This window comes from Pholcus phalangioides, unplaced genomic scaffold, assembly GCF_987345545.1.
Source record: "Pholcus phalangioides strain wild (caught in Gottingen) unplaced genomic scaffold, Ppha-v1.0 ptg000029l_1, whole genome shotgun sequence".
In the NCBI taxonomy this organism is placed as follows: Eukaryota; Metazoa; Arthropoda; class Arachnida; order Araneae; family Pholcidae; genus Pholcus; species Pholcus phalangioides.
The window spans coordinates 7389158-7405631 of record NW_028301619.1 but is presented as its reverse complement, the minus strand read 5'-3'; the positions used below and the strand labels follow the sequence as shown (position 1 = coordinate 7405631).

At 34.8% G+C, this 16474-nt stretch overlaps 1 protein-coding gene and 1 long non-coding RNA gene across 6 annotated transcripts in view; one reads left to right on the top strand and one right to left on the bottom strand.

The window, feature by feature from the left end:
- Window positions 1-292: 292 nt before the first annotated feature.
- The window catches only part of LOC149067637 (D-ribitol-5-phosphate cytidylyltransferase-like), a 39091-nt gene continuing 22909 nt past the window's right edge, over window positions 293-16474 (top strand). For all 5 annotated transcript variants that reach the window (XM_089252550.1, XM_089252549.1, XM_089252548.1 and 2 more), the window contains exons 1-3: window positions 293-368; window positions 8570-8716; window positions 15274-15455. In XM_089252550.1, the coding sequence (XP_089108676.1) occupies window positions 8586-8716; window positions 15274-15455 (313 nt within the window). In that variant the 5' untranslated portion in view covers window positions 293-368; window positions 8570-8585. The remainder of the gene's footprint in view (window positions 369-8569; window positions 8717-15273; window positions 15456-16474) is intronic.
- LOC149067638 (uncharacterized) lies at window positions 6608-10297 on the bottom strand. Its single transcript, XR_016195338.1, has 3 exons — window positions 10055-10297; window positions 7403-7452; window positions 6608-7199 (listed from the first exon to the last, which is right to left on the bottom strand). It is a non-coding gene; the product is annotated as an uncharacterized LOC149067638 (long non-coding RNA).

Here is a 16474-nt window from a genome sequence, read left to right as displayed (position 1 = left end):
ATCTCTATCTCTTCTGTAGCTTAGTGGTCAGAGCACTCGTCCGGCAATCGAGGGACCCGGTAGAGGCAGAGATGAGTTTTTTCCTTCCTTAAAAAATTAGCATCTCAAATAATAAATATCTTCACAACATCCAATCTTCCGTATATCTTGCATAAATTTTGGCGCCTGGTGGTCCCGTATTTGAGAACCGAATTTCACATATTTTTCTCGAGAAATTATGGTCAGTTTGGGTATAACGATTTTACCTGTTTAAAACAGGACGTTTAGTCAGATTGATTAGAAGTAACGGACGGAGACGGAGAGTCGTAGCATCTAAAAGCAGCTCAGATTGCTTCATTTTGAAAAACTGTCATTTTATCAAATTCCAGGTAGAAATTTTCAAGATTTTTTTACTTCCGAAATCTTTGCATTTCGCAAATTATTTATTTTTCAAAAAAGCTCTTTTGATGACGCTTTTCGAATAAACGCAATAAGCATAATCAGCATCACTTTGAAGGACAAGCACAGGATGATCCCCATAGAAATCAATCTTAAAATTGCCGACTTAACCGTAGAAATGCGGAAATTTGGTGGGGTTTTCCGCCACATCAAGGATTTTAAAAATTGAATTGAATTCCGCATTTTTGAAATATTAACTTAGAGATACGAAGCCCAGAAAATTAAATATGAAGTAATTAGCTAGACCTAGTTTTGAATTGGGTATTGATGCAATAACATTCATTTCAACTTTTTATTTACACCTTTTCAAGTACGAAAATAAAAATTAATGTCTCCGTATTGTCTTATACAACTGCATCAATATATATGGTTTAGGATGTTTTGAAATTAATTATGGGCCCATAAATTACATTGAAGAAATTCCGCAGCTTTATTCAAGCATCTTTTGAAGCAAAAGCAGTATTAAAAACTTGAACTTCAAGAAAATTTTTGAAATATCTAGAGCCCATCAAAAAGAAAATAAGATTCATTTTTACGTTTCTTTAATTTAGATTTGTTTGATAAATCGAGCAGGAAGTCGCCATATTGGTTACCTTGTATGTCCCTCAAGAAAGAGGGAAATATCACGTGATCAGGGCCGCAACTAGGTGCTTTTTCACCCGGGGCAAGCGCACATTTTGATGCCCCCCCCCCCCCCGTAATGTTGAAGAAGAGGTTTCAGAATAAAATTTGTGCCCCGTCGGGTCTAGCACTTGGGGCACGAGACCTGCCTGCTCCCCCCTAGTTGCGGTCCTGCATGTGATCCAGAAAGCCTCATTAAGTTTTGTTTCTATGATATCATTAATGGCATCATACCCCAATTATACAAAACATAGTTATATTATAAAAAAGCCTAAAACAAAGTGATTTCTATCAACTTTTCCAATTAAATAACGTGATTCTTTCACATAATTTTCTATAATTTTTTATTTATTTTGATAGTTAACGTCCATCAATAACGATCCATTGTTTGGATAGTTCAAGTCCATCGTCAGAATATTTATGGGTATTATATATTGGGTATATACAGAGCATGATTTCAAACTTTCCAAACTTTTTGCTCCATCGCCCCCTTCTTCAGAAATTTTTTTCCCTCACTGCCCCCATCTCAAGAGAAAACCCATAGTGTCCCATGTTATACCCATAGCTTCTATCACCTTCCTGGACCGTTCCATTGCCCCCCCCCCCAAGAGGGCGATATTGTCCACTTTTGAAAACGCTGTAATAGTGCATGGGACTTAACCAATCAAGTTGTTACGATGACAATTGCCATCGTTGCCATACCTAATGGTGGTGCCTATGACGGCATTTGCCGACGCTCAGATTTTTTGGCCGTTTTCACATAAATATGACGAAATAATTTGTCATACATGTGCTGCCATCCTTCTACTTTATTATCTCATCACTAGATGCAGTTGAACAATTATATTTCAAGGTCTGAGATTATTATTACTATTATCTTTGTCATGTTTTGCAAAGCTGCATCGCTATCGCTTTTTTTTTCCGATTCCCTTGCGAAGATGCATCTATTTTATTACTCATATATCTGTTAGCAAAGGTTTAACTACTGTGGTTCCACATAAATCCATCAACAGCATTTCTTCTAGTCACAGGACATTATGACCCCCCCCCCACTTTTGGGGTGTCATATTATGTCTCAACACATTCGAGCTATAAAAACATGCTATAAAAATATTTTAATATTTCAAACTTTCAAGAAAAGGAAAAAAAAATGGGGAAAAGCGTGCATATCTTCAAAAAAAGTCGGCCCTGCGGGTAACGCTCGGAGAAATTAATTGGACAGTTGACTGGTTAAGGATAAAATAGGCAAAACAAATGAGCTTGAATTAGACACAAAAATATAAATACAGTAAAACCTGTCTTACACGTAACCTGTACTAAGAAGAAACCCGTCTTCAACAGAAAAAAATCTTTGTCATGTGATTTCATTGCCAAAATGCACAATGAAAAACCTAGATTAAATGAAACTTGTCTTATGCAAAAACGGAAAGGAAAAGTTTATGCTCTTAACTGAAAATTTCACACAAACACTTTCCACTGTTTCACGACTAAAGAATCATACAAAATGTTAAAGCGCTGTATCGAAATTTATGTAATCCTTGATTGGTAGTGTGAGTTCTACATCATCCACCCTTAGATTAGAAAAACCGTTTCCGTACTTGATGCTGTGGATGCTGTTTTAAGAAGCCGTATTTAGTGGAGCAGTTGCTTTCTGAAATGGTAGCAAAATTTTTTCGGAAAAGCAGGCTATTCTATGGGAGAAATCAGTGTAAGGGTTGGATTTCCAAATGATATGTACTTACAAAATTGTATGCAAGCCGCTTTCTGTGATCACAATTCTGAACAGGGCCGGAATTAGAGAGAGGCAAAGGGGACAAGCCCGTGTGGCTAAATTTAGGGGATGGGAAATTCTAGATGGGAATAAAAACACTTTTAAAATCATCAAATTTTATATTGGTCGGGGCAAACAAATCATGTTGCCCCCCTACAAAAATCCTAGTTACGGCCCTACTGCTAAGGCTTATGGACATAGACAACAATGTAAAAAATGGACCTGACATTGAAAATTTAAGAGAAAGTCAAATGAATGTAAATGTTGTTAATTCAGACAAACAGTGTGGGGTCAAATTTTATACAGAAATGCTATGAAAATCAAAATTTTTTGTAATTAGCCTATATAGAATAAATAATATACATTACTTTATATATATTTTATCTGTATTTAAATTTTTAAATTCATTTTATCTATATATATATATATATATATATATATATATATATATATATATATATATATATATATATATATATATATATATACTTACTTAAATCCTTCACTTTATTTTCAGTTAATTTATTTTATTTCCATTACATACAAGATCGTTACATAATTTTACACCAGTGGTTCCCAACTTTTTTTAGGCCATGGGCCTTCATGCCCCACCAAAGCAATTTTACACATTAGGTCAATTGAACCTTCATTAAGCGGAAACCTGTGTTCAATAGAAATAATACCAAACAAGACCTGACTTGAACTGACTTGAGGCTATTTTAAAAGTTTGTCATGACAAACGCCTAAAATAAGGGAAGCAACACCTTCCCCCCCCCCCCCCTTCACCAAGTCAAAACTGTATACTACGATAAATACGGTTGATAAAAAACAACATAAAATGCCTAATAATGAAAAGGACGCGTCAGATTACAAATAAATATGAGGTGTTTATTATAAGAAAAAAAACAGCGCTCACACTCGTATGTCTATGCAAAAGAACAAGAAAAAAAGATGCATATGTGAGATAAACCTATAAGTGAAAATGAAGGAAAAAATACACTTAAAATACATGAAATGTATAATATGAAAACTGATATATATGCAAGTACTAAAAGAAAATATAGATATTGGCTTCATTTTTTAAATGTAGGAAAATATTTCTTCATCGAAATCATATTAATATACTGTATGCTCTGTGATTGTAATATTATCTGATGACATTTGGAACTTTTTAAGTAACTTAAAATTAAAGACTATTTTTGTTGCCGTCTGTCCTGGCTGAAATGAGTGGGTGAACTCAAAATGCAGTCTCTAGCAATGAAAAATGTGCCAACTTTTTAAGATGCCTTGCTGTTGGTTGCAACTTCTTATCCCTGTCCCCATTATGTCAAATTCCTAGCAACCATGGAGCAAGTTGGTACTGATAAGCTCCACTGGATAGCGTAATGATGGATAACAGAATATTACCATGAGGTGTGTGAGTGCAAAAGAACCTTCAAAGAGAACCCATGGAACAGCTATAACAAGTATCCCACGCTTTATACAGTTTCACTTTCCACGATTTCGTTATAATACAATTTCAAGAAGTTCATTTTAGAAATTGTGACCCATGAGAGTGTCTGTAGTTCGGTTTTAATCCTGAAAATGGGCTTGCAAATTAAAGGTATGGCATTAGAATTACAAAATCTGTTGGATTTGTTGATGTGGAAGAAATATTCAAATTCATCTCACCGGATCCTGTTAATGAGCATGTTTTGGTAACACATCAACAATGCCATCAGAATTGCCAATCAGTATCATAATCTCTAATTGGAGAAAAACCTAATGAACCTAGAATAGTCGTATTTGCTAGGGATTGTCAGAATTCTCTGCTTCTAAAGTTTTTATAAAGAAATAAAGAATGAGAATGCTGGTTGTCAGCTGAATCTCGGCTGCTTTCATTAAAAAAATTAGAGCTGTCATATCAGACTCTGCAAAGAAGAAAACATCCACACTCACACTAGAATCAATATGAAGTAGTCAAGACAAGAATATTAATAAATTTATTCATGTAGCCTAAAAATTTATGAGTTTTAATAATTAATTCTCACATTCAAAAAAATTAGTTTGCTGCTGGAAGTTAGATTTATTTTTTTCTTATCCTTCTGAATAAACCCCTATCTTATCCATATTTGATTTAATTGACTTTCTGCAACTTCATCTTATAAGATTATTTTGTGGAACCAATTAATCATGTAAAGCGAGGGATGCTTATAATATCTTTTTGGTGGTGTGGTGGCAATTTTTTTGTTTGGTGACAAAAATCATCCAAAAGCATGTAGGATCGAGATTAAAAGATATAACATCCTAGTCTATAAATATGAAAACATGATTAAAAATATAACATCTTAGACTAAATCATAACTGAGAAGTATGTCACAAAATAAGCAGCATGAGAATGTCATAAATGAAAAATAAATATCAATATTTACTATACTATATCTATATACAATTACTATATCTCTTGGCCAAGAGAAAAGAAAATGATCTTATAACAGAAAAAATAGATATATTAGAGAGTATGTAAGAGGAAGATCACTGCATTTTCTTCATAATTTCCTTGTCAATTTAGATTATTCATTTAATTTAAAACCAACTTTTCCAATCGAAAGAAACATGTCCCTATTATTGCAGTCATATTTTGGCAGCAGCTGTGATATGTGATTGTCAGAATGAAATCAGGTGTTTGATAAATATTCTCTGAAAAGAGGAAAATAGTAATAATCACTAGGGACCCATATGCAGACTAGGCACAAGATCATACACAACGCCTACCTTTGTGGGGAGCAAACTGGTGGTTTAGAGACTATTGGGCCACAGAATAGATGACTTCAGGTCCATAGAGGGGCCAGATGTGGATTCTGGAAAATGCTTTAGAAGGGCCAGTTTATTTTGTAGGTTCATTGGATCATTCTGTATTTTATGGGACAAAAATTCCCCCCCCCATATTATTCTGCTGTTGGGAGGAGTGATTGCCCCCCCCCCCCCAGATCCCTGCCTGAGAAATGAAAATGTTAGGGTAAATGTAATCTGGTACTATGATTTTCAAGAGTAAGTACAAAAATTGAATTGTTGAGTGGATGCTAGAAAAGCAAGATATCAAAAGCATGATGGAACTGACAACTTCATCTAGGTTCTAATGTCAGTTAAGCTTTTTTATCAGAGTTTCTAATAAAAGGACCAAAATATCCAGATTCTGCATTGTAATGAGGTACAAAGGGCTATGTATTTGAATATTCTGTATTTGGATGCTTCAGGAACAATGGTTATTGTTAACAAAAGTTATATTTGTTACCATCAACCAGGACAGCTTTGCCACATTTTTTTTTTCTTTCAACTGGTTTGTCAATCAATAATATATGAAAATGTTCAAACCATTAGATATATAAACCATTAGCCTTCGTCTTTAATTTTACAATCTGTGGAAACATGACAACTTGAGTAAGCATTTATACTTTTAAAAAATCATAAAAACTTTATTACCATAAAAGTTTTAAAAGTTCTTTTAAAACTTTTTACCATAAAAAATTTAAAACTAGATCATTGGCAAAGCTATCCTGGAAATAGGGCATCTTTGCTAACTGTGTTCAGACCAGTGGAAATCATCAAAAAAAAACACCAGAAACAGAACTATGAAGATTTTAACTAAGATTTTTTTAAACTATGAAAACACCTTACACACACACACATCAGTAGTAACTTTTTATTCTAAAAAAAAGTACACAGATATATTCAAAACATTAAAATTGGTAGGTTTATAATTCACAAACTTCAATGTTGAAAGAAAATTTTGACATTTTTGTCATAAAAGGTAAATTTATTATCACGGTTTTCATTATAAGGAAGGTCAATTATATGTACTCGATGTCTTGTACATTGAGTTAGGCTTTGTGAGGTACATTTGGTACGTAAAAGATCTTCCCTCTGTCTGTCGTACGAAGATATAACAACTCAAACTCCTTGCCTAAATGTAATTGATACCAACAAAATGTGTGATACTTTTTTTTGCCAAGAACTTAACCACAACAAACATTCCAAGCTGTAGTTCTTTAAGAGCCACACCATCGATCTCTTGAGCCACATTTCATCTGATTCAGATGTGCCATGTAAAGAAAAAAAAAATTCACAGTCAGATTCATCACTGCTGTGGTCATTCCTCTGATTGTTCTTCTTTTTTGCAAGTTCCCCCAATTCGATTTGTTGTACAGGTACTCGGAAGGGATTTGTCCTTCTGCATCAAGTGTAATTCGTCAATGGCTTCTCCTTTTGCCACATCAATTCTTTGTGTTCTTTTCTTTTGTGGGCTCTAGCTGCAGCATAGTATCATCATAATTTTGATACCTGCAGCCTCCCAACTTGGTACTAATTCATCTTGGCATCTGAAGGACTTCTAAAAGGAACACGAAAAATGAATGATTTAAAAAAAGTATGTACGAATTTGTGAAAATTACAAAATTCTAGGTTAGCAAAGTTGCCCCATTTTCACCATGCTTCCTGGTACAACATTGACAAATTATATTATTAAACCTAAATGCAACATAAAATTTGCATCTAAAAGTGCTGTATCAAACAAAACAAGTAGTTTTTACTTACCTTTCAATGAATGGGCAGGGTGAGACACTTTTGTAGACAACCAAAAACTCCTATTTTATGAGTCGAAAACAAAAAAATGCTGATAAAGACTGATGCTGATAAAAAAAGTGGCAAAATATGCTCTAAAAATATGCACTTAAAATGCCAAAATATGCATTAAACACCCCAGAATATGCACTATAAATCTTGAAAAAGTCAAAAATTCTGAAATATGTACAAAAAAAAGAAAATATGCATTAAAAAAAATCAATGCAAAAAAACAAATGTGTTTTTAAAATGTATCTTCTATTTCTTAGTGCATATGTATTCAATTACAAAAAAAAATATCCCCTTATATATATATATCGCATATGCAAAGAACTTTTACATATTTTTTATTCAGGCATTTTTTAATTTTCAGTTAGTTGTAGCTGCTCAATAACGAAAATACCAGTAACAATAGAATTTCGACACAATTTCTAAAAAAACATTTAACCCTTTGATATATCTGCAGAAATAGACTTACAATAAAATGGTTGATAATAATAAACTCATTAAATAATATTAAACTCGTAAAATACTTTATAAATATGTGTTAATTCACTAAATTTCACCTGCTGGAAAAAAAACTGATGGGATGAAAATATTATGAACAATATTTATTTGAAAAATTATGAAAAAAATTAAGTGAGCTTAAATAAACCTTCAAAAATATGCACTTATACTGAAAATTCTTTGATTTTCTGCGTTTATATGCATTAATGCTAAAAAAAAGCCAAAATATGCATATGCATTTGCAAAATTTAACCACTGCTGTTTGGGCGCTGGAAAAAAACACACACACACTAATTAATGCATATGATAAGCAAGGCCCGGATGTTGTTGACCTAAAAAATTCTAAAAAATGCCCTGAAAATTATATGCAAATGCATATGCATTTGCATATAATCCAGGCTCTACTTATAACCAATTAATGAAGCTGAAAATGTGCAAAAAGACTATCATCCAATGTCTTTTCTGTGCAATGAAAACATTGGTTTGTTCAGGAATTTGGCAAGGTGCAAAATATAGTGTTTTGCAAAAAGTTGCAAAGTTGTCCCGGTTGACCATACCTTTGATGGTTAACACATTGATATGAAATTCCTAATTATGTGTTCTGATGAATAACATTTTTTTTCTTTTATATAGCACCATATGCATATAAATGGTAAAACACGTGTGTGTCATTATCCCAGCAGCTGGTACGGGGGAAAGAATGGGCTCTGACATACCCAAGCAATTTTTACCTGTGCGTGGCTACCCACTTGTTGCATATACAGTGGAAGCATTTTCAAAGTAAGACAGCAATATACATTTCAAGTTTTAACATTATTAAGATATGTATTTCACTTGATTTTTTTTATACAAATACAACGCCACAACAGGCAAGATGCCCAACGAGGTGGCTGAGAAAAAGATGCCCATAACAAATATGGATGTCATATATTTCAAAAATACACCAACCCAATTAAAAACACAATCACAAAAATTGTAAACAATATATATACACATGATAAAATATTATACAATATTTATATACAATCAATATTTATACAATGCCCATAAAGAATATTATGGTTGTATAAGGCATTAAGAAATTCACTTAGATCTGAAACATGATACTGGTGTCCCTCACTTTATGCAATTAGCTAGAGGCTCTTGACCATGGCCCCACAAGGGCGACTCTGACAGGAGTCCAGCCCAGGGCAGTTCTCATCATTTTTTGCTTTTTCACACTATAAGTTAACTACAGAGAAGGGCCCGTGAAAATTCTGACCGGGGACCCACATCAGATCCAAGCCTAGGGGCGGGCAATGCTCTTGACCTTTTTATAACTGTGACCACCCAAAATCAACAACACAATCCCCAAAGCAGAATGTTTAGCACTGTTCTGCGACGAGCCCTCAGCTGACTGGGAATGTTCTGCGGTAAAAATCCCCATACATGTAATAATGTTTTTTTTGCACTTTTCTTAAAATTCTTCCAAATTGTTCTGCAGTAGCGCTAATTGTTCTGCGACGTATGTCGCAGATTTTGGCACATTTTGCTTTGGGGAACACAATCAACTTAAAAACTCAAAAGGGGTCTATTTTGAGATTAAGATCAAAAATATTGTATTCCCCCACAGCCAACAGCGAGGGGAAACCAGAATGCCAGGGAATATCCGTATTTTCTGTCACGTCGAGAAATTAGTCACAGATTCCAAAAAATTAAATATCTATACTCAAAGAATCAATTGAATTGGCTGATTAGAACCTAATCTGTTCTATGCATTTTAGAATCCTTTGTATTTTATGAACTAGTTCCAGTATTTACCAACAGCTGTTAACATGTAAGTACATGTTAAAGCAAAGGTTATCTGGAAAACTGTGTTCTCCATACTTAAGAGGCCGGTTAACAGCCATATATTTTGAGAAAATTTAACCACTGCTGTTTGGGCGCTGGAAAAAAATACACACACACACTAATTAATGCATGTGATAACAGGGGTATGTCCAGCCGGAAAACGGACCCTTCACAAAATTCCGGGGCTAAAAAACGGACCCTTCACAAAATTCCGGGGCTAAAAAAAGGATGTTTCACAAAATTTGGAGGATAATAAACGGATCCATCACAAAATTCCAGAAAACGAACCCTTCATGAAAATTACGTCGTAAAAAACGAACTTTTGCGACTGCTGTGCGACAAAATTCTTATCAGTTATGACCCTAGTCGTAATAGAAAGCCATTGATCTTTTTTTTTAAGCATGCATTGTTGGCCCAACACCACCACCCCCTCCCCCATAGATGAGTAATCTTATCTATAGAAGTTGTTGGTTGGATTCCGGAAAACATGACCTTGAAAAGGCGATCGGAGAAAGAGCGTGATCTTGAGAGGGCTTTCCTTGTTTCTAGTGTTCTTGTTAGGACATCCTGCTGGTTGACCACGGATTGACCGCGTCCGATATTTTATCGCACAACCAATGCCATTATACAAACGCTTTAGCCCCGCACTTCTCCTCAAATGGTCTTTGAATCACAACCTCTTGTTAGTCGTAAAATCGGTGTAGTTGATGTTTATTGTAGAATTGGATTTTTTGTGCACGTTTTTTTTCCTGTATTGCGCTTTCATTTTTGAAAATTTAATATGAAGCGTGGTCGACCACCAACAGGTGGAAATTCAAGGAATAGTGATTACTACATTAAAAAAATACGGCCAACTGACGTTCGGGGATGCAGCTCCATAACATCGTTTTTTAAACGAGGATCTGAAAACGTCACCAAAAAGACGTCAGATACAGATAATTCCAATTGTGCTAACCCGGAAAAAATTACTGAAACATTGCTTCCTTCATCGGTTTCGAACCACGCTGTCGAAACCTTGGAAACGGCGCGATACATTACCGATTTATCGGAGGCGCCTAAAGACATTACCGATTTATCAGAAGCGCTGAAAGACATTTCGGATTCTTCGAAAGACATTGCCGATTCGTCGGAAGCGGCGGAAGAGATGACCGATTTATCGGAAGTGGCGGAAGACAATTCCGTTTCTTCGAAAGACATTACTGATTCGTCGAAAGCGGTGGAAGACATTGCTGATTTATCGGAAGCGCTGAAAGATGCTACGAATTCGTCGGTAGAGCCGGATTTTAAGAAAATTTCATCTACAGAAGCTAGAAAAATGGGTCCAAAAGTACCGAATTTGTTGAACATCGCACGTTTTGAGAAGCTTCACAGTTGGCTATGTTACAGCATTTCTGCATCTGGCTTTCTTTGCAAAATATGTTCTACATTTTTTGATAAGGGACCCTGGATTGACCAAGGGGTGCAATTTGGTGATCACCCAACACGATGTGTCAACAAGCATATATATAGCCAGAAACACAAACAAGCTGTGAGTGCATCAAAAACTAGGAAAATGATAATAAAAATGAGATAAAATAGGAAAATGAGGTTGCTGTTTAATTAGTATTACTTTCACTGCTATTTTGAACGTTTTCACAAAAATAAGGTACATTTTCACAAAAACAGGACCCTGTGCAAAAAGTCTGGACAGACCCCTGGATAAGCAAGGCCCGGATGTTGTTGACCTAAAAAATTCTAAAAAATGCCCTGAAAATTCAAAAAACACCTTGAAAACTCGAAAAGAAATTCCTAAAATTCACAAAAATACATCAGAATAACAGTACAAAGTTCCTGAAAACTAGTTATGTTAGTTACTTATGTCTAAGAAAAATGTTTCAAGAACAGAATCAGATTTTTTTTACATTTTTCCCCCACCCCTCTCAACATTACATTTAATCAAAAATTACCAATAAAATTTTCCCAATAACAAAATTGTAATTTTTGAATGGGGTATGTAATCTGAAAGCAAAAATATAAAAATATGTACTGGGAAAATGTATTTATCCACTTAATGAATAAAAAATATGTACATTCAAATATTTGTAAAGGTTTGATTAATTCAAAATGTGCATCTGCATTACATTTCAATATCAGATGTCTTTTCATGTTTTTGAAATTGAAAGATCTCACATTGTCTGCAAGTAAAGGCTTATACCGAGAGAAAAACTTCTCTCAATATCAACAGATGTTATAGGGGTGTATTTGAATAGAAAAAACTGATTCACTCACAGTTAGTTCCTCTTCAATCTCAAAATTTTTGGACTTTTCTGAGGGTAGTAAGTCCACTGTTTTTTTCTATCACTTTGTTGAATGTTTGCTACAACAGATTGGCCTACCCCACCTTTGCAACACCTAAAAACTCACTATCTTTATCTATGCAGCAGAGAGCATCAATAAGTTCCATGTCTTCTTTCTGTGGACATGGATAGTAGAAACCAAAATATTGAAGTTTGATCTTATGTACTCCAACTGCCCTTCAATATCCCTTGGTGAAACAAAGTTTATGAAATTTTAATGCATGCAGCAGTTTCTTATTGAATTCATTTAGTATGAATTTGACTATTTGAAAATTTTCACTGTAAAATAAACCTTTTTCACATTGGAAACAAGATGGTCAACGTTTAACTAGCATGATCAAATTTCTTCACCAATACTATGCATTGCATGAGCGAGGCAAGTTACATGTTGCAACGTATGAATGTTGCATTCCCAGATTCAATTAATTATTTTATGTTTATGTATTCCAATATTGCACCACAGATGACAAGAATGAATTAACAACACATTTTCCCTTTTTAAACATTTATTTGAACATTCCGAGATCAGATTGCACACAAATAATATTTCACTCAAACTTGGTTATCAATATTAGATCTTCATTAAAGTTCTTTTTTTTAACAACAGAGTTTCTAGAAAAAGTTTTGATCTTACCAGTTACATTCCATCAAACCACCATCACAAGAGTCACACGATTCAATTAAGAGGTTCATCCCAATCATCACTCGATGTCACCGCAGCATTGGGGGAGCGCCCAACCAACGGCATCTCCAACGAACTTCCGTGTTAGCAGACTCGATCTAATCCAATTCGATCAGTAATGTAGCAGCCATGTGAAGAAATCTGACAACCACCAAACTATTAGAACATGATGTCGGTAGAGGCAATCAGCAACCAGGCAGAGCCGTGCCTAAGTTTGCTACTCAATCAACGGTTCATGATGATGCAAGAGAAGATGTCCGGCGCGCACCTCACCGGGCAAAACGCCTTAGTAAGAGCAGTTCAATACATTTGTGACTTGGTATATTTGCGCCTGTTTCCAGCATACCACCGCTATTTAAAGGGATGATTCCCAGCATCCCTTGTTTCACCATCGAATCAGGATGCGCGATCTTCTGCGGTAGAAAACTAACACATAATGACAGGCAAGTGCTATTTCCATAACTATTCAGAATAAAAATACAATTATGACATGAAATCTGGCAATACTGATATGTAAACAATACCGGCCAATCGGCAGAAATCTACAGCAGACCGGTTCTCTGAGGGGAATTAAAGGGCAGACAATAAATTTTCAAAATGACTAGATCTAGGACTATTTCGCGGGGCCCAAGGTAATGTTACACACACACAAATTTTAGAGATTCACACTACGTGCGAAACTCTGTCAGATGTGCCCACCATTTTTGTCTGACATGCAGGGATGGCCTGGGAATTTCCCTTTACACAGACAACCCATGTCTCAGAATTGTTGATACCATCGCCTAATGCTCTGAGTGGTAGGAAATTCAACACCAGGGTATTGTCGACGAAAAGCACGATGAACAATAACTGACTCACACTTTGCGAAGCTTAGAACACAAAACAATTTCTGTTGTGCAATCGTCATCTTGATAAACACTGAAGTGGCGGCCGAAGGAAGAACGTTAGAGCTACCTGTCGGCAATTGTGTGAAACTCGAGATTTCCCTCTTTCTCCCTATACATTATTCGATCAAAATGGATTAAAAGTTGAATAGTTATGATTTTTTTAAATTGGATGATTCTTTTCGAAACACCCTGTATAACAAAAATGTCGGGGTAAATCAAGATGCTATCCATACTTAGGTAAGACAACCATAAATATTTTTAATGAGCACTGTATTATATTTCATCATGTACATATAGTTTTTATTATTTCATTTTTAATTGGGGGTTGCCACATTTAAGAAATTTACGAAATCCATATTTGTTATGGGCATCTTTTTCTCAGCAACATGTTGGGGATTTTGCCTGTTGTGGCCTTGTATCTGTACACTAGTTTATCCAATGGTGAGAGTTTAGAACCATCAATAACTACAATCACCAGCAATAACATCTAAAAACATTTGCCAAATGACAGTGGATGACAACTGCCCGAGTGGCACGGGGGTAAGATGCTCGTCTTCCACTATGAAGGTTACCATCAAGATCCATGGGTTTGAATCCGGGCATAGAACCTTAGAAGCAAGTTCTTTACCTACCAATCCTGGGGCGACCACTGATAGATGAAGCCTTCATTCCCCATCCAGCTCCTCTGGTTGGAAATTGTCATATGGTGATATATGACCAGAGATGGTGTGCGTAAAGTAGTAGATGACAACTGAACCAAGGTAACAGAGATAGCAGAGGTTGTGGGCATATCAAAAATATGCATTTGTCTTATATTGACCAATTAGACATGTGAAAGCTCTCTGCATTTGGGTGCTACATTTGCTCATTTTATATCAAAAAGGCATTCAAATGAATGCTCTTGATGTCCTGTTGTAGTGGTCAAAGCAAAATGAGTCTGATTTTTGTGTCAATTCATAACTTTAGACAAACTTGGATCTACTGCTACAATCCTGAGACAAAGTAACAGTAAAAACAGTGGCATGAGAAAGATGAATTTGCTCTGAGAAAGACACATATGGTTTCATTGACATGGAAGGTGAGAACATTGTGAAGGTGATAATTTTTTAGATGATCATAGAAATGTGCCCATTGAATATCTAAAAAAATTAAAACACTTATTGGGATTGTACACAACCTATCATTACTTAGTGGGCTGGGAGCAGAATTTACAAAAAATATGGCTATATTTAAAGAAGAAAGTGTATTGTTCTCTCCATCAAGACGACGCATACATTGGAAGTAGTCATGGCCAAAATTCATGATTTACAGCTCAAATTGGTTGATTAGCCACTGTATTCACCTCAAATGACCCCCAGTAATTTTTTTCCTTCTACCCATGCTTAAAATTTAGCTTGATGGGCAGAGATTTCTATTGATTGAGGCCATTGCATTTCTAGACGCTTACTTTGTAGCGCAAGATGCCAACTATTATTTAAAATGGTTAAAGAGCATCACTGGAAAAAATGATTTGATTAAAAAGTAAACCATATCACATAACCATTTTTTTTCTGTTATAATACTCCTAATAATAATGCAAATTTTTATGCAATCAATTTTTAGCTTGGATTGGATCCAAAAAGTTGTAGTGGTAGTACCTGAGAACAGAATAAAAGAATTAAGAAGTTGTTTTGAAGGCATATCTCCAGTTTATAACAAACTTGCTTTCATACAAGGCAGTCATACTAGGCATCGATCTATATTAGAAGGATTTAAATATCTGCAAAAAGAATCAAGGGAATATAGTAAGTTTTATGTATTGTATTTGGCCATTTAATTGAAATTTGATATTGCTTTTTTTATTTATTACTTGATATTCTTTATTATCTTTTTTTAAAACAGATATAGATAAACATTCAATATATATTGTGTAAACAGATCAATACATTTTTACCATCTTAATCTTGATGGCCCAAGTTGCTAATTAGGAAATTTAAATGTCTACTGATATAATTGTCTGACCATTGCCCATTTTAACATTGTTCAATATAAAAGTACAGTGGAATCTGCATAATGTTCCCACTTAGAGCTTTTTCTTCTTATTAAAACTTTTGTCCCAACTCTCACTATTTCTCATTGAGATTTCCCATCTAAAGCGTTTTCCTACTTACGTTTTATCATGACAATTTTTTGAAAATGTTATAAGCAGAGTCCACTGTATTTGAAATTGCTTGCTACCTGATGTGACTTCCATTATTTTCAACCAAATAGTTCTCATACGTGGAGATAGACTTCAAAGCCTGGAGTGGGATGATTTAAGTATGTATGAGATTTGTGCAAAAAATATCCTACCATAATTTTTCATGTGTGAACCAATAAAGCTAGGCAGGCATGGTTTGGTGCATGTATGTAAGCAATCCTAGTGCGCTTCCTTTTTTATGTCTGCAGAAGCTGCCAACCACTGGCAAATCACTGATAAGGGAGAAAGTGTAAGTAAGCAGCGTCACACTTTCATTTTTTAAAAAATGATAGGAAAATGTACCGTTCAAGTTCATTCCTGGTTTATTTTTTTGTTTACCCAACAATGGTTTGATCAGCGAACGACAATAAAGAAAAATGACAGCATTTGTTTCCACTTAAAATAATTATTCAAAAAATATTTAATTTCAATTTTCACACAAACATTTCAAACTGAATTATCACAGAATGTTAATTTTTTTTGTTTAGAGTTATTAGCGCTTAAGTTTCAACAAAATGGTTTGTTCTGGCCAGTGCAGTCGGTCGAGGCACTTTTCACAACTTCACAACAGGAAACTATAACTTC